Source organism: Malaclemys terrapin, chromosome 10 (genome assembly GCF_027887155.1).
Source record: "Malaclemys terrapin pileata isolate rMalTer1 chromosome 10, rMalTer1.hap1, whole genome shotgun sequence".
In the NCBI taxonomy this organism is placed as follows: domain Eukaryota; kingdom Metazoa; phylum Chordata; order Testudines; family Emydidae; genus Malaclemys; species Malaclemys terrapin.
In genome coordinates, this window is record NC_071514.1 from 70,414,404 (window position 1) to 70,432,850 (window position 18,447).

The 18,447-nt window shown below is 40.7% G+C and overlaps 3 protein-coding genes across 5 annotated transcripts in view; 1 reads left to right on the plus strand and 2 right to left on the minus strand.

Moving 5' to 3' along the window:
• The window catches only part of LOC128844272 (palmitoleoyl-protein carboxylesterase notum2-like), a 41,190-nt gene extending 36,600 nt beyond the window's left edge, over positions 1–4,590 (minus strand). Inside the window, 1 exon segment of the mRNA XM_054041842.1 lies at positions 3,276–4,590. The gene's annotated coding sequence lies outside the window, so the exon portion shown is untranslated.
• A 78-nt stretch (positions 4,591–4,668) lies between these two features.
• COQ7 (coenzyme Q7, hydroxylase) lies at positions 4,669–12,469 on the minus strand. The gene is made up of 6 exons (XM_054041841.1): positions 12,361–12,469; positions 11,122–11,321; positions 9,476–9,590; positions 9,257–9,396; positions 6,075–6,143; positions 4,669–5,279 (listed from the first exon to the last, which is right to left on the minus strand). The coding sequence occupies exons 1-6, from the start codon at positions 12,428–12,430 to the stop codon at positions 5,202–5,204; spliced, it is 672 nt and encodes a 223-aa protein (XP_053897816.1). The 5' UTR covers positions 12,431–12,469; the 3' UTR covers positions 4,669–5,201.
• A 13-nt stretch (positions 12,470–12,482) lies between these two features.
• LOC128844268 (uncharacterized) overlaps positions 12,483–18,447 on the plus strand; it is a 41,203-nt gene continuing 35,238 nt past the window's right edge. The window contains exons 1-2 of one of the 3 annotated variants that reach the window (XM_054041835.1): positions 12,483–12,711; positions 14,621–14,711. In XM_054041835.1, coding sequence (XP_053897810.1) covers positions 12,617–12,711; positions 14,621–14,711 — 186 coding nt within the window. In that variant the 5' untranslated portion in view covers positions 12,483–12,616. The remainder of the gene's footprint in view (positions 12,712–14,620; positions 14,712–18,447) is intronic. The other 2 variants (XM_054041834.1, XM_054041833.1) reach the window with 2 other exon arrangements.

Genomic DNA, 18,447 nt, shown 5'->3' on the forward strand with positions numbered 1-18,447 from the left:
AGTATGTATTAATACCTGGGGGAGCAAACAACTGTGCATCTCTCTCTATCAGTGTTATAGATGGCAAACAATTTATGAGTTTACCCTGCATAAGCTTTATGCAGGGTAAAACTGATTTATTTGGGTTTAGACCCCATTGGGAGTTGGGCAGCTGAGTGCTAAAGACAAGCACACTTCTGTGAGCTGTTTTCAGGTAAACCTGCAGCTTTGGGGCAAGTAATTCAGAACCTGGGTCGGTGTTGGAGCAGATGGGAGTGTCTGGCTCAGCAAGACAGGGTGCTGGAGTTGTGAGCTGGCAGGGAAAATAGGAACAGGGGTAGTCTTGGCACATCAGTTGGCAGCTCCCAAGGGGGTTTCTGTGATCCAACCCGTCACAACAACCTTTTACAAGTCTATGAGAAGTTTATTGACAAGTCCCACCCACACGCAACATACCCCATCACATTAACTTGCCTCTTTCCCAAACGGCCAAGAGAAAAGATGGGCTTTGCAACACGTCCAAATGATTAAAAAGTCTGGGTTTTATCAACCAGGAGGCTGTCAATTCTGAAGTTGAGGACACTTCACAACAAATGCCCTGCCAGCTGCCTCCTCTCTTTCAAGACAAGAGGGCTCCAATTCAAGGATCTTCACTGATTGTGCCTGCAACAGTTTCACTTAGGGAGGCAGGCTGTCCCTTAGGGTAATCACATCGCAAACCATGTAAACCTTTACAGGTTAAAGCCAACGGCCTCTAACTCCACCTGGAAGCTTACTGACAGCCAACATGACTACAGTGTCCTGGTGATGTTTTCGCTGCTAACACATCTAGTAGGTGAGTGGCCAGGTTCTGCATTAGCTTCAGTAACTAGTTTCACCATGTAGCCCCAGGTACAGCACATTACAATAGTCTAATCTCGAAGTGATAAATTTGTGGATAAGCCCAGCAAGGTCAGCACCAGATAAAGAAGGTCATACTCATCTCATCAAGAGCAGATAGGGGGAAAAAACCACTACATTTGCCATAAGCACAGTCACATCATAAGACTTCAAACATTTATGATGCAATTGCTGAGGCTCAGACCAAGATTTCTGTCACTTGTACTCTAGCCACTTCCCCTCCTGCTTCACCTCTCACATGTCATTAGTAAACTAAAGTGACCTGTGAGGATGAAGCCAGAGGGAAGTGTGTTGTAATGCCATTACCAGTAGCTGAGAGCACAATTATGAAATCCTACCAAGCTGGCAATAGTGATCAGTCAGTTGACCAATGTTCTCCCTCAAAGCTGCCTGGCAGCTCATTTTATTCCATCAATCCTTACAGAGTGAACCATCAAAACAGGATTCTTGCCCCAATAAAACAATTGGGTGGCTGGTGACCCTGCATCTGTTTAAGAATTATCCAGGTTGTGGTGTATGGTGGATCATTGCAAAGAACACTTTACAGAACAATCTTACATCTTAAAAAAATATAGGGTTTTGTTTTGTTTTTTGAATAATTAAAATCTCTTAAACAGCACTCCCATCTAAAATCAACATTCCAAGCTAAAATTATAATCTCTACTCACCAGCTAAACACCAGACCCAATGTATGCCTGCCTGCCTCTGAGTAGAGCCAACTACCACAGGGCAGCCATGAAAAATGCAGCAATCCCAGCAGCCAGTTCCTATTGACTGATGTGATTATCCATCCCTTATAATGAACAGTGGGGCTTTCAGCTGTGAGGATCAAATTGGAGATTACTCTTGCAATGATCTTAGAAGTTTTGATAAGCAATAAAGAACTCTGCACCTATAAAAGTGACACATGCCTAGAAGTAAAGAATGATATAGCTTGCTGGAGTACTAATAAGCCAATAATAATTTAACTCCTTAGCACCAAAACACCTGTTAGAACCATCTATGACGGCAAAAGGCAGATTTAACAGCTACCTATACCAGATTGGGGAATATCACTGTTTCATGGACTTGCTTATAATGATCATCTAACAGCCAAAAAGGCAATTTCTACCGCTGGTTGGGACTCTTCTATCAGAAGGATTTTCCAATGGAAAAGTCACTTTCTGCTAAATCAAAAATTTCCACAAATTGCTGGGAAGCCCGGTCTTCCAGGCTCTCCAAAATTAGACTATTAGCCTACAGGGATGATGTTTTTATGATGAATGATGCCTATGCATTTCACGTGTCCTAAAATCGACATGTAAGTGTTCTGCTTTGTGACTTCACAGACATCTTAAATACTAACAGGTTTCGAACTAATCAGGCTGTAATGGGAAAAGGATTATAGTGGATTAAGCTAAATCAGAAAAAAGCACTCTTATTCCAGGGCCTTATACAAAAATAATGATTCCACAATAGTTATTTCAGTAAATTTCCAAGTATAGGTAAGCCTTAGCTAAGAATCTTAAGAAAAACAACTTGATAATGTGTGCAATATTCCTGCAGAATGTGCGTGTCATGTACAGGGTACAATATGGAACATGTCAAAAACACCCATTGCCCCATGCTGCTTTACAGATCCAACAGGTCTGCCGATGAGCAAGTGTTTAAAAAAATTCTCTCCCTACTGAGAAGATGAGCACACGAAGTAAAAGGGAGGCAGAATGAGCCAGTGGATAGAGAATAGAACCAGGAGATCTAGATTCCACTGTAGGCAAACATTTACATCAAATGAATGCATTAACCAGGGGAGAGAACACCATTAGCTCAATACTAATGTAAGTCACATCTGTGCTGGTCACAGCTTCCTGGGGTTCAGCCAGGAAGTCTCTTGGAAGAGTTTACTTCCTTGTACTCCCACTCCCCATCAACTCAGTGATTTAGAGGAGTTAAAGCCAATGGGTCGAGTGGGTCCAGTGGGTGAGTGAAGAGACTAAGGACTGTGACCAAATTATACTTCATTTAAACAATGTAAATGACTTCAGTGATGTCCACTTCAACTCATTAAAAGTGAATGGAGTTTCTCCAGATCCATACTGGTTAGCTGAGAACAGAATTTATTTCACTGCCTGTCCAATTAGATGGTTTTGTTGTTGTTGTTTATATAAAGAGCCATTGTGACTAGTGATAGGGAGCATACAAAAAGTTTCTATTTGAAGATCTACCTTTTCTGACCAAATTTAAGGGGGTAGGGAAATCATCCTCTTGCAGAAACCTTAAATGCCAAGTTTTAGCTAGGAATGAATTTTTACAGATGCATTATAAGCCCCTTGTAAAAGAGGTTTTATATTGGTAATGCTAACAACACTTCAACAATAGTGGCATGAGCAGAACCTCCGAGATACTCTGTTTCTCACCTTGTGATTCCCTCCTTTGCAAAGAAGTCACGAAAAAATGCTATCCCCCAACACTTGTGAGCCAGCTTTTCAATCACTTCTCCACCACTGTTCGGTTTGTCTGTAAGAAACAGGGCTTGATATGCTACAAATTTTAATCATGAACAACAAAATGATTCTATTTCTAATCTGGCAAACAAGCTCAATGCTCTCCATTCAATGGAAAGGATGAAAACTAGATTAGCGAACAAGAACTATGTTTAGTAGCAGGTAAGGTTGGAACAGGACACACTCCCTCCACCCAAAACCCTAACTTTTTGTTTCCATAATTTAAGAGGACAGACTTTTACATTCCTTTCCATCTTCATACAACACCGTTGATAGAAGTGAAAGCCTGTCTCCAACAGACAACCAAAATCAATACATATCCCAGCTTCAAACTTGCACTTTAACACAAATTTAACAGTGACCTCAAATGACTTAATAGCAATAGGTCAGCACATCTAACTGGCATACATTCCGGAAGTGATTTTGCTTAAACACTGCAGAGGTCACTGTGAAAATAATGGAAGCGTTTCAGTCTCTGCCATAAGTAGCATTAAAGTGGCCTGACTCATTATTAAACTATAAAATGTTAAAAAGGAATCTGTGTGTGTGAAAAAACTGGGCCGAATTCCCTTTAAAGTTTTCTTTTTGATCACACCTTCCCTAGGAGGCAGTGACAATGGAAGAATGGGCAGGAGGTGCTTTAGGCAGAAGGAACATTGGGCAGTACCTGGCCCAAGCTCCTGTCCATCTCCTTTATTGTGTGAGTAGTCCCCTACTAAACAAGCTGTACCCGTCTCATCTGGAAGTGAAGCATGAGGAAATTCACATCCCAATCCTACTCTTTGGCAGCTTGAGGCCATTAACCATCTCCATTCCAGGGCTCCAGAAAAGAGTTTTGTAAAATCTGTACTTCTGCCGTATTAACTGGTAGCGATCCCTCCAGTTTAAAGATATACCAACTGCATTATTGCACAGTGTGGTCTGTATTTCTCGGTCATCACCAGGCATTGACAGTTTGCACTTCTTGTGAAAGATGCAGTCAGAATTTTGTCTGGTTTATTTCAATTGCTCTCATGCTAGGGTGCTTTTAAGAGGTTTGGGGAACCCTATTCCCTTGCACTGTGAAAGCTGGTATGTGTCTATCCAATCAATGCCATAGAAGACCTGGGAAGAGATAGGATAGGAAGAGCTAAAACTCATAAAAAGAAACACTGTTGCTAATTGCAGCTAGTATCTGTCTCCTTCTGCTTTAAATCAAGTATATAGGGCCGACTTTTTCTGTACACATTCAGGACAAAGGGAATTTCTGACTAAACTTCAGAATTAGGCCCAAGAATACAAAGTTGAAAGTCATTACAGGGGTCTATTTCATTGATATAACAGACCTTTATTTGAGACATATGAGGGAAATATTGTTACCAGAACCTGATTTACTTTCCCTGAAAATAAAACTCATAAAATAATCCGTGCTAAATGTATTGTTTTAAATTAAATTGTAGGATTAGCTCATTTTTAAAAGTCTGTATAAGTACAGAAGACTAATACTAAAGCTATATACTATTACATAGACACACGCTTTACTGCCACCTTGTGAATACTTGCAAAAACAACAGATTTTTTCTGGTTAAAAAACAGCCTTTTAATTTAGTCAATAAGAACCCAATTCTACCATCCATACTCACATTGTAAGTATATTACTCCACATGTAGCCCCACTAATTTCGATGAAAATACCTGTTGAGCAAGATACTACTTAGCATAAATAAGAGTGGCAGAATCAGATCCTTTATACAAAGAAGAAAAAAAAGTCAATTACTGTAAAAAATATCTAGTTTCACAAGTGCACTGGTTAAGTCTTAATTTAATACCATAATCTTTTATATTATTGAAAAATAGAGTGCTAAATTCGCTCTGATAAAAATATTGCAGCTTTACATCCAATTTGTATAGCAGTCTTCAAAAGTGAATAAGCTGGTGCCTATGAAAGAGAAAGATAATTAGTCACTGGATGACGTCTTAATTAAAAAAAATAGATTTGTGGAAACAAGGCATGCATTAATTTAAAAAAAATGAAATATATGAAGATTTGTTTTCATCTACATTAGACAAACAATATTGCTTTCTCAGAACAGGAAAAATAGCCTTTTTTTTTTTTTTTTTAATTAAAGAGCCTTACCTTGCACTGAAATATATTGTATGTGAGAAAAATATGCCCCTTCCCTCCACATAACAGAACTCTTTCAGGTCCCCCACACAGAGGTGGGAAAACAGTAGAGGGACTACACAGAGCTCACGAGGCATTACGAGAAGGAATAATTTGGTCCAGAGTTTCATCCTAAACCAATATGGTAAACTGTGTTTGGTATATCAAGGTGATATCTGGATTCCCAAGACTGAAAGGGATAGATTACTCTATCTGACAAAAGACTCACTTACTAATCTGATCTTTTAAGAAAACTCAAATTAAGCCACGATTTGAAAAAACAAAAGCAGAATTGAACTAGTTAGCTAGGAACAACGAACTAGTTTTAACAGCAGCATAACGGGATGCTACTCAGTTGCTGGAAAAAAATTCAGCATCATTTCAGATTCTGGTGAAGGCACCTTCAGTGTTATCTTATACCTGCCTCCCGAGAAAGAATAAAGAATTATTATTGCACTGTTATTTTCCCATCCACGCGCTATACATTCATTTGCACAAAGAGAAGGAGAGACCATCACAACTGGATGCATAGCAATGATCAACAGCAATGAATAAATGCTCTATGCCTACCAATTCTGCATTGTGGTCAAGCCCTACATCATGGTGCTCCAGCTCATCATCTCGGAACTTCTTTATTATCTTTTTAAAAGAAATGGTACCAGATTAGTAACAGTTTTCACCTACACATCAATCATCCAGATGACAAAACTGTACATAAACCACATACTTCTGGCCACATCATCACTCGAGGGACAATATCTGAGATCAAGACCTGCAGGAAACTGAATGCTTTTGAAAAATCCCCTCCCCACAATTTCCCGTTAGAAGAACCTATAGCTATGGTGTATGAGGAAACAACTTCTGATATAAAGAAGCTCATACTATGTTTTTGGAACTATACAGAAAATATTTATCACCATTAAAAAAATTAATCGCTATTAATGGCAGTTTTAATCTCACTGCTAAACAATAGAATACCAACTGAAATGTATTAAATATTTGGATGTTTTTCTACATTTTCATATAGATTGTATTATGTGTTGTAATTGAAATCAAAGTGTATATTATTTTTGATTATAAATATTTGCACTATAAAAATGATAAAAGAAATATTATTTTTCAATTTACCTCATACAAGTACTGTTGTGCAATCTCTTTGTCGTGAAAGTGCAACTTCCAAATGTAGATTTTTTTTGTTACATAACTGTACTCAGAAACAAAACAACGTGAAACTTCAGAGCCTATAAGTCCACTCAGTCCTACTTCTTGTTCAGCCAATCGCTAAGACAAACAAGTTTGTTTACATTTGCAGGTGATAATGCTGCCCTCTTCTCACTTTCTGGTGACATGGTAAATAAGAACAGGCATTTGAATGGCACTTTTGTAGCTGGCATTGCAAAGTATTTATGAGGCATATATGCTAAACATACATATGCCCCTTCATGCTTCGTCCACCATTCCGGAAGACATGCTTCCATTTTGATGATGCTTGTTAAAAAAATAATGCATTAATAAAATTTGTGACTGAACTCCTTGGGGGAGAATTGTATGTCCCCTGCTCTTGTTTTACCTGCATTGTGCCATATATTTCGTGCTATAGCAGTCTCAGATGATGACCCAGCACATGTTGTTCATTTTAAGAACACTTTCACTGCAGATTTGACAAAAGGCAAAGAAGGTACCAAAGTGAGATTTCTAAAGATAGCTATAGCACTTGACCTATGGTTTAAGAATCTGGAGTGCCTTTCAAAATCTGAGAGGGACGAGGTGTGGAGCATGCTTTCAGAAGTCTTAAAAGAGCAACACTCAGATGCGGAAACTACAGAACCCAAAACACCAAAAAAGAAAATCAACCTTTTGCTGGTTTCATCTGACTCAGGTGATGAAAATGAACATGCGTCAGTCCACACTGCTTTGGATTGTTATCGAGCACAACCTGTCATCAGCATGGACGAATGTTCCCTGGAATGGTGGTTGGAGCATGAAGGGACATATAAATCTTCAGCGCATCTGGCATGCAAATATCTTACAACGCTGGCTACAACAGTGCCATGGGAATGCCTGTTCTCACTTTCAGGTGACATTGCGAACAAGAAGCGGGCAGCATTATCTCCTGCAAATGTAAACAAACTTCTTTGTTTGAGCAATTGGCTGAATAAGAAGTAGGACTAAGTGGACTTATAGGCTCTAGTCTAAAGTTTGACATTTTTATTTTTGAATGCAGTTATTTTTTGTACATAATTCTACATTTGTAAGTTCAACTTTCATGATAAAGAGATTGTACTACAGTACTTGTATTAGGTGAATTGAAAAATACTATTTCTTTTGTTTTTTTACAGTGCAAATACCTGTAATAAAAATAAATATAAAGTGAACACTGTACACTTTGTATTCTGTGTGGTAATTGAAATAAATATATTTGAAAATGTAGAAAACATTCAAAAATATTTAAATAAATTATATTCTATTTTTTAATAGCCCAAGTCCATGAGGCTCCAGTGGAGGATTCATAGCCCAGTCCATGAGGATTCAAGTTTCCCCTTGTATGGAACAACTTTCAGGATCAAAGCCTAGAAGAGAAAGAACTAGGACTCAAGCTATGAGCTGAATATAAAATGCAAAAATTTCTTCTTTGTGAAGTACAGATTGCAGAAATTATTAAACCAAATACCTTCAAGCAAAACATGTGAACTAATGATGTGAGATTTTTCTATCATACATGACAGCTTTCCTCATGTAGGGCTTTGCATAGGCTCCTCTTTTTATATTTGTATAAATCAAAAGAAAAATAAAATACACTTTTGCCAAAGACGTGCTCAGGGTCTCCAGACATCAAAGTTAGAACATCTTACTCTGCTGGACAATTTGAGTTCTTGATATTCCCTCTATCCTGGTCTTGCATTCAGTGTCATTGTTTTGTCTTGTATTTTTACTGGTACACAGACCAGCTTTTTTTAACATGATACCTTTGTGCTCACAGCTCATCTCTCACCCAGTCTTGCAGATGCTAATCAACAACAGAATTTGGGCTACTTCAAATCCCAGTCTTGGGCCTATGAGACTGGGATCTGGAGCAGCCCAACCTCCACTGCAGGTCAGCCCATGTATAACTGACTAGGCAGTAGTGGTCAATGGGTTGTTACAACTGAGTTCTTAGGCCCTCACCTTATAACAAGCTCCTCACAGGTAGACCTCCTATTGAAATCAACAGGGCTATGCACATGCACAGTTGTCTGCCCATTAAGAGCTCAACTCAGGATTGTGGCCCAAAGGTATTAAATTTTAAAAGACTAGGACAGAGGTTCCTAATCCAAGTGAAGGTGAGAGATCAGCTGCTCTCAAAGCCTGCAAGGTATCTGGAGTTGCAATGATATTGTCAGACCCAATATAACCAAAGCATGCCACATGGTACATTATAACAATTTGTACATTTTCTTTTTCTCTAGTCCCTCCCATTAAATTAAAATGTTTGGGCACCATAGGCTGCCTCTTCTGTCCCCATCAAAAAACAGATTGCAACTACTAGAAATGGGCTCTGTAGCTGTGGTCTCAGAGATTTACATTTAATCCAACAGCTAATTGAAACGTAACACTTTTCATTTTGAGTGTTTCACTGCCTTTAGTGTTCTGAACTAGCAGTGAGAAAATAATCTGCTGCAAACCCAAATGCCATATTTATGTCATTTGAAAAATACTGTCTCAATATACTGTTCAGAGAATATGTGAAATACCTTTAAACTACATTCACATACCTGTAATAATTCTTTGTATTTTTCTGGATCCTCCTCCATTAGTGTTCTGATCTGGCTGTTATAATGATCTGATATGCTCTCTTCCACTGCCACAGTGCAAGCCATTGCACCTTCTTTTCCAAGTAAAGCAGTTCCAGCACCTGTAATTATCAAACAAATTAATTCAAACAAAACATTCCAACCTAAATTATTATAACATCAATAAGACTATGCACTCACCTAAAGCAAACCCTGCAACATTCCAAAAAGGCAATAAAACAGTAGGTCGAACTCTAAATGTGACCATTAACTCATTAAACTTTTTCAGATGGTCCTTTTCTTGATCCCACATTTGCTGCAACAGAAATAAAATTATAGAAAAAACATAATAGAAAATAAGCATTAACTATAAATGTAGAGAAAAAATTCAATGGATGTTAACTTCACTCATGCTAATTTGATTTTTAAAGGTGATCTACAAAATAAATTAAATTGGCTTGTGACTGTTTTTTCTCTGGGGTACACAAACAGGGCCTGAAAGGTGCACAGGTAGGGATGGGTTGTGTGTCTTTTCCCCTCTCTTGTTTGCTTTTACATTAGAAATTCAGGTCCTGTCTAACATAGAAAACTCTATGAGGACTGAAAAATTAGGAAATGATGACAACAGAAGAAGCAAGAATGAAAGTTGACGAATTAAGAGGAATTCATTGGTCAGATTTGTTAAAACTTTACTATTAGGTTTTGTTAAAACCTATTTATAGTCAGTAATTAGTTAACATTTTGGGAAAAGGGAATATGAACAGTTATTTCACAGCTTTCCCTCATTCCTTTTTACATATAAAATGAGTTTTATTTTACAATAATCTGACACCTAAAACATAACGAAGCCTTTGTCACACCACTGCAACAACTGTGTGTCTATGATTCACTCAGCAGTTGGGCCCTACCAAATTCACCACCATGAAAAACACGTCACGGACCGTGAAATCTGGTCCCCTCCTGTGAAATCTGGTCTTTTGTGTGCTTTTACTCTATACTATACAGATTTCACAAGGGAGACCAGCACTTCTCAAACTGGGAGTCCTGACCCAAAAGGGAGTTGAAGAGGGGCTGCAAGTTTATTTTAGGAGAATTGTGGTATCATCACCCTTACTTCTGCGCTGCCTTCAGAGCTGCGTGGCTGGAGAACGGCGGCTGTTGCCTGGTTGCCCAGCTTGAAGGCAGCGCCCTACCAGCAGCAGTGCAGAAGTAAGGATGGCAATATCATACCAGAGCTGGGAGGCTGGAAAGTGGCTGCTGCTGACTGAGGGCCCAGCTCTACAGGCAGCAGCACAGAAGTAAGAGTGGCAATATCATACCATGTGATCCTAACTTCTGTGCTGCTGCTGCTGCTAGCAGCAGCTCTGCCTTCAGAGCTGGGATCCCAGCCAGCAGCTGCCGCTCTCCAATTGCCCAGCTCTGAAGACAGCGCTGCCACCAGCAGCAGCACAGAAGTAAGGGTAGCAGTACCGCAACCCGCACATACAATAACCTTGTGACCCCGCCACAATTCCTTTTTGGGTCATTTACAACACCATGACATTTCAGATTTAAATAGCTGAAATCATGACATTTATGATTTTAAAAATCCTATGACCGTGAAATTGACCAAAATGGACCATGAATTTGGTATGACCCTACTCATCAGCCAATCGATCACTATGTTACGTGTCATACTTATATTTTACCATAGGAAGAGCTTTTGTAAGACCAGTTGTTTTAAAGTAAATATTGCAAACCTTAAATTATAGCCTTGTAATTTATTTTATTGTACTTGAGCTAAAGAATATGTCTTTGAGTATATAAGAAGCTTAAAGATAAGATGAAGTTAGACCACACATACTAACCTGAATGACTGGCCCTACTGTAGTTCTACCTAGCACAGCCATTTGCCCAGCATAAATACGATTTGCCCCATACTCCCCTGCATGATCCACCCTGATTATGCGATCTATGGTTGGCTTGTTGATGTTGTCCAAGGTCATTCCAGTACTACAAAATCTGAAAGAAGTGTGTTTTGACTGCAAACTCCATTTTCTTTCAGAACCTGTCAAACAGAGATACAACTTATGTGAGCTATAATTCTCTACTACCACTGAAAGTGAGGGAAGTCTTAATAAAATATCCATACAAACACTTAACACGGAATGCACACACCATTTACTCAATGTTGTACCTACTTACTTACCCCTTTGTGATACATGACTCCAGTGTGATGCGGGGGGAGGGATTCTGAGTCAGGAATGGAAAACGGGGAGAAGGGGAACAGATGACAGGTGACCTTAGTGTGAAAGTGGGATATGGGAGATTAGCCTCAAAGGGGCTCAGATGACCCCAAGAGTAGGGATGAAGCACAGGGGTGATGGATGACCCTGGAACGGGATGAGCTGGTGGGAGATGACTCCAGGGTGGGGATAAGAGAGGGTGGAGATAACTGTAAACCTGCAAGGGGACAGAGTATGACAGGAAGGGGTGACCCCATAAGAACGGCCATATTGGGTCAGACCAAAGGTCCACCTAGCCCAGTATCCTGTCTTCCGACAGTGGCCAATGACAGGTGCCCCAGAGGGAATGAACAGGTAATCATCCACTGATCCATTCCCTGTCACACATTCCCAGCTTCTGGGAAACAGAGGCTAGGCACACCATCCCTGCCCATCCTGGCTAATAACTGTTGATGGACCTATCCTCCATGAATTTATCTAGTTCTTTTTTTAACCCTGTTATAGTCTTGTCCTTCACAACATCCTCTGGCAAGGAGTTCCACAGGTTGACTATGTGTTGTGTGAAAAAATACTTCCTTTTATTTGTTTTAAACCTGCTGCCTATTAATTTCATTCAGTGACCCCAAGAAGAGGATGGACGAGTGACCCCAGAAGGTAATAACATATTGGAGGAAGGGGTGAACCCAGGGACGGGAGAGGACATTGGGGGGGCGTGACCCCAGAGAGTGGCAGAGATGGAATGACCCGGAAGGTGACGGGGAAAAGGGGGTACCCCAAGGAGGGGGTGGGCGCTAGGGGCAGTGACGCGGGAAGCGGGTACCCCACTTTTGCCATGAGAGGGGAAAGTTGTGGCCCCCGTACCTGCCCCGTAGCGGAGACGCTGGCAGCCCGCGCGCAGCCCCCTCACGGCCGGAGCCACAGCTGCCTCCATAGCCCTGACCCAGGCCTGGAACCTCCTCACCTCGGCGCGGAGTGATGACGTATCCAGAAGGCTCGCTCAAAATGGCGTACAGCCTTCCCGCCCCTGTGCCGATCCGATTGTCTCCTCGGCCTCTATGGCTTCCTCCCCATTGGAGAGAAGTACTGTCAGTCACAGGCGAGCGTCCCTCTGGCTGCCATGACAACCAGAATGCGGGACTGTGCTGCCTGCTGCGGGGATATGCCGGGGCGAGTCTCCACCAGGGGCCTCACCCGCTCCGTGGCTCATAGACTGTAAGCGGGGGAGAGGAACGTGTGCATATGGGGAGCAGGGTGGCGGGTGCGTTGGTGAGCGGGGCTCCAGGGGGATGGGGAGTGCAGGAGAGCGCCTGGGTATGGTGAGGGGTGAGGACATGTATATGGGGTGGGACTGGGAATAGAGGATTGCGGGTTTCAATGTGCATGTGTAACGCCGGCAGACCCTGGTCGTCATGAGCTAAAAGCCAACTGCTTGTTAGCTCAGGCTGTAGAGCAAACTCATTAATCTCTCTCGCTAAGTGGTCTTGGCACCACTAGATGGGACAGAACACCACAGCCAGAAGCTGTGTGGGTTACACATGGATATTGCATGAGTATAGGGGGCACATGGAGGGAGCATGAGTTTAGGGGTGTATGGTGAGTGTATCAGAATAGGGTGGTGCATAGGATAGGGTGATGAGTGGATATGGGGTTGCCCAGGGATACATGGGGATGGGATTTCAGGCATATGAGTATGATGGTTGCATTTAGGGTGAACAGACGTCCCAATAAAATCGGGACTGTCCCGATATCAAGCAGTTTGTCCTACGTCCCGACCGAAGTACGGTCGGGACGCCATTTTTCCCAATATTTTGTTTCGGGTGTGGCGGCCCTTTTTTTTTTCTTTTTTTTTTTTCTTTCTTTTCCTTTTTGATTAGGCGGCAGTGACAGGCAGGGGGAACACCTTTTCAATTGTTACAGTCACCCGGCACGCCCGGATCTTCAGTGGCACTTCGGCGGCGGGTCCTTCAGTCGCTGATGGTCTTCGGCGGCATTTTGGTGGCGGGTAATAAACCTTGCCGCCAAAGAAAGAAGTGCCTCCGAAGACCCGGACGTGCCGGGTGAGTGTAACAATTGAAAAGGCGCTCCCCCTGCGGCGCTCCCGACATTTTCGAGTTATCATCTGGTCACCCTAGTTGCATTATAGGCATGAGGACTGTGTGGTTACTCAGGAATGTGGGGATGCCTCGTTACAGTTGGTGCATGAGCGGTATATGGATATCTGAGGGTGTGTATTTGGATGAACAGTGTATAGGTATGGGGTTTGTGCATGAACATGGAGTACATGGGGGATGTATAGATATATATGTGACATGGGGCTTGTATTCACCGCGCGGTTCCCTACCGGGTCTTCGGCGGCAGGTCCTTCACTTGCTCTGGGTGAAGAACCTGCCGCTGAAAACCTGGAGTGAGTGAAGACCCCGCTGCCACCGAAGTGCCACCGAGGACCCGGTAGGGAACCGGTTCTTAGGATTTTGGGAGCTCATCACTGTATGTAAGGGAAGTGCACACGGGTGTTGTGCATGAGTACAAGGGGGACAAGTGAGTGGGAATGGGTGGTTAGTGCGTGGTAGAAGACAGACAGTGAGTGGTGACTGGGAGAGGGGTGAACAGAGATGCGGGGAGTAAATGGCTATGGATTAGTGTTAGAAATAGGTCAAATTGTCTCTAGTATTGTTCGATAGTTCAGCTCAAAGTAAAATGTTACTGGGTTAACATTTTGCTTAGGGAGCAGTTGAAAAGGGGAACAGAGTATAAGAATCCAATACTACTACTAATACAGCCTCTCTGTATATACTGTATACAGAGGCTCCTGTTCATGCAAGCCTAACTTTTTTGTCAGGTGCTGAGGAATCCCTTAAGGAAGTGAGTACTTCTGACTCTAATAAATAGCACAGGCTTCTTTTTTGCTAGAAAACTAGATTTTTGTTTTTAAATGGAATAACTCTTGGGGATGAAGGTGGAAAGATGAACTTAAATTAGACCTGAAATAGTCAGATAACATGAACTAGATTTACAACTCTAAGAAATAGGCAAGAGATTCACAAGATCCCAAACTCCAAAAAGTTTGCCTATCCTACTTTCTATTTTTCTTTACTGAAACTGGAAAATATGTTTTGTCTAGAAAATATTACATTGATGTGCAAAGAAAAGAAGATAGTTTTGATTTATCAGGAGCTAGCAGGAATGAGGCTGAAAGTTCCAGTTTCTATATGGTAAGTATTTTCTGAAATGCATATTGTTTTTAAAAGGGCTAATAGGCTCCAATCCTGCACCGCACTGTGCCTTGATGGATCCCTGAGTGCATGCAGACTCCCACTGAAGTCAACATAAGATGCAACATAACATCAGTGGGGCTCTGTGCAGACACAAGGGTCTGCCTGAGTGAATGTCAGTACAGGATCTGCATGAACTAATGAAGCCCAAGAAATGCTGAAAAAATAAGTCTGACCTAGTTACTGTTGCTATGTTTCTTCCTTTAAAATCTGATTGAAAGCAACTGAAATTGAGGACCGTTAAGGTTACTAGAAGATGTATGCTTTTCTTTTCGGTTGTGGTAGTTTATGATGGAAAAAAAAAACTACCACATCATCAAATCCTTCTCCCTGCAAGACCAGAATATAGTCCCTTGCTAGAGGATATACTAGATACTGCAATTGGTGATTGATTATTTAACTCATACACATGTGAGAGTACTGAATATTTTATTTAGCCTTAGAAATATTCACAATATTACTGAATAAGCTTAGACTGTTATTCTTAGAAAAGAGATGATTAAGGGGAGATATGATATAGTGGTCTATCATGAATGGTGTGAAGAAAGTGAATAGGGAAGTGTTAATTATCCATTCATTTAACACACAAACCAGGAGTCACCTAATGAAATTTAACAGGCAGCAGGGTTAAATCAAACGTAAAGAACTACCTCTTCACGCAATGCACAGTCCACCTATTAAATTTGTTACTGGAGAATGCTGTGAAGGCCAAAAGTATAACTGGTTTCATAAAAGAATTAGATACGTTCATGGAGGATAGGTCCATCAGTAGCTATTAGCCAAGATGGTCAGGGATGCAACCTTGCTCTGGAAAAAGAAGAACAGGAGTACTTGTGGCACCTTAGAGACTAACAAATTTATTAGAGCATAAGCTTTCGTGGACTACAGCCCACTTCTTCGGATGCATATAGAATGGAACATATATTGAGGAGATATATATACACACATACAGAGAGCATAAACAGGTGGGAGTTGTCTTACCAACTCTGAGAGGCCAATTAATTAAGAGAAAAAAAACTTTTGAAGTGATAATCAAGCTAGCCGAGTACAGATGTACTCTGCTAGCTTGATTATCACTTCAAAAGTTTTTTTTCTCTTAATTAATTGGCCTCTCAGAGTTGGTAAGACAACTCCCACCTGTTTATGCTCTCTGTATGTGTGTATATATATCTCCTCAATATATGTTCCATTCTATATGCATCCGAAGAAGTGGGCTGTAGTCCACGAAAGCTTATGCTCTAATAAATTTGTTAGTCTCTAAGGTGCCACAAGTACTCCTGTTCTTCTTTTTGCAGATACAGACTAACACGGCTGTTACTCTGAAACCTTGCTCTGGGTGTCCTTAAACCTCTGACTGCCAGAAGCTGGGACTGTATGATAGGGGATGGATTACTCAATAATTGCCCTGTTCTGTTCATTCCCCCTGAAGCATCTGACACTGGTTGCTGTTGGATGACAGGATACTGGGTTAGATGGACCATTGGTCTGACCAGTATGGCCATTCTTATGTTCTTATAAAAACAAATAAAAAGTGGAACCTTCTTATGCACCAATTACCTATTCTTACCTAAGGTCCAGAGAGCCATGTTTTGAAGTCCTTTTAATACTAAAGACTGGGTTAGATGCATCCCTAATGACTTCAGTGAAGTTGCAAGGAATCTAAATCTAAGCAGAATTTGAGCTGTAGTATGTATGTATTGTATTCTGAGGAGCAAGCATATGCTGCTTTTGGCTGTACCTGTAAAAGATATCAGACATTTGGACAGACTAAATTACCAGGGTCGTAAATTATCTGAAGTAGCTCATCAAAGCTGTATGTATATCTGATATTTCAGCTATCAAGGGATCCTATACGGAATCTGGAGCTAACCAAGGTTCCGATCCAGGAAAGCACCCCGAGCATATACTTGACTTTAAGCTTGTGTTTAAATCCCCTTGGCATCACTGGAACTTAAACATGTACTTAATAGCTTTCCTTAATCAGGGCCCAAATACTGATCCCTACCAGAAGTGGTGCATGCCTTCTTTAGCTCACCACTCAGATCATCACAATATTTATCATGTTTTATTTCCACCAGGGCAAAAAGAACATTTGTATCAGAAAATTCCTAGCTCTTCTTAGTATCAGTACTCTGACCCCATCTCTCTGCCCCAAAGTTGGACACTTCATAACATATTTGCCTTTTCAAAAACAAAGAAACAAACACAAAATAAATAACTTTTGTGAATAAAAGTTAAGACCAAAATAAAACCAAGACCAAATGGAAAGCATGGTATTTGCTGTTCAACAATCTAAAATTCAGAAATCCCAGGTCTTGTCCACACTAATATTTTTCTTAATATTTTCTATTGCTAGCACTAGCGTAGCTCTATCAGTGGTAGCAACAGTGATTAGAATAGACAGGGTAAAGGTTGCTACTGGCATTTGAACCACCATGTCTCAGAGACCTCTGCTGAGCTGGGTAAGATAATACAGTAGCCAGTTAAAACACCAGTAGCCAGCCTCCCTCCACACCACCATTACTATCTCTGATGAAACTGCACTGCTAGTGGAACGGTTGGAAATTTTAAGGAATCCACAATTCCAGATTCGCTTTGGAAATTGAATTCCTTATTGAGAAGGTTTTTTTCCCTTTGGGTTACATCTTATGCTGCAGGTTTGCTAGGTTATATAAAACTTTTCTTAGAGTCTTTAAACAAATAGAACAACTAATCATCATAATTTGCCAGTTTGTAAATTGATGCTACTTAGAGACCTGGTAAGTTGGAAGAACAGGTTTTTCACTGTATTTTATTTTAATGAGGAAGTGTACTTTGCACACTGAATTACTTGTTAGTTTGTCACACCCTCTCTGCTGCACAATGAGGAAATCTCTAACAAGCCAGAGGAAAAATGTATAACTTTTCCTGTGAAAATGTATAGAAATACTTTTGTAGAGTGACATTTATTTTCCCACTGCTGCATAGAAATTTACATGCACATTTTGTGTTAATGTGAATTACCTGCATTAATCTCCCATCAGCTATGCAGTAACACAAAGGCAGGCACAGATCTCGCAAACCCTTACGTTCATGGGCATGAGTATGTAACACAAGTACTTCCACTGAGTGCAACAGAATGAATTGCCGATATAAAGTTACTGACATGTGAAAGTGTTCATTTGCACGACTGGACCCAAGATAATGCCAGGGAACAGTGATATGATGACTCAAGCATGAGTAAAAATCAGGACTATGGAATTCTATTGCCAGTTCTGCCATTGACTCACTGTTTTGCCCTTGGGAAAGTCAATTAATGAATGAATGCTTGTATAATATTTTTTAAATTCTTAGATGAAAGGTTGCTTTCTAAGTAGAATGTATCTAATATTTTATGCATCATATCATCAACATGCTTTCTATACTAAGGTTTAACAAGAGCCTTTATTGTACTACTGATTTTTTTTAAATAGAGCAATCCTTAGTGAGTAGTTTTAGTACTAATTTTTATGATTTACCTGTCCTACAAACACAAGTGTACAGTTTGTGTGATGGTTCAGGGGAGCATCCGTGTTCAGAAAATAACAAGCATATGTGTGTAAATATAAGGGACTGAGGTACGTAGGACTTAAGCATATACACAGTGTTAAGCATGTTATTAAGTAATTTCCTGAATCAGGAGTTTGGTGACTAAGGT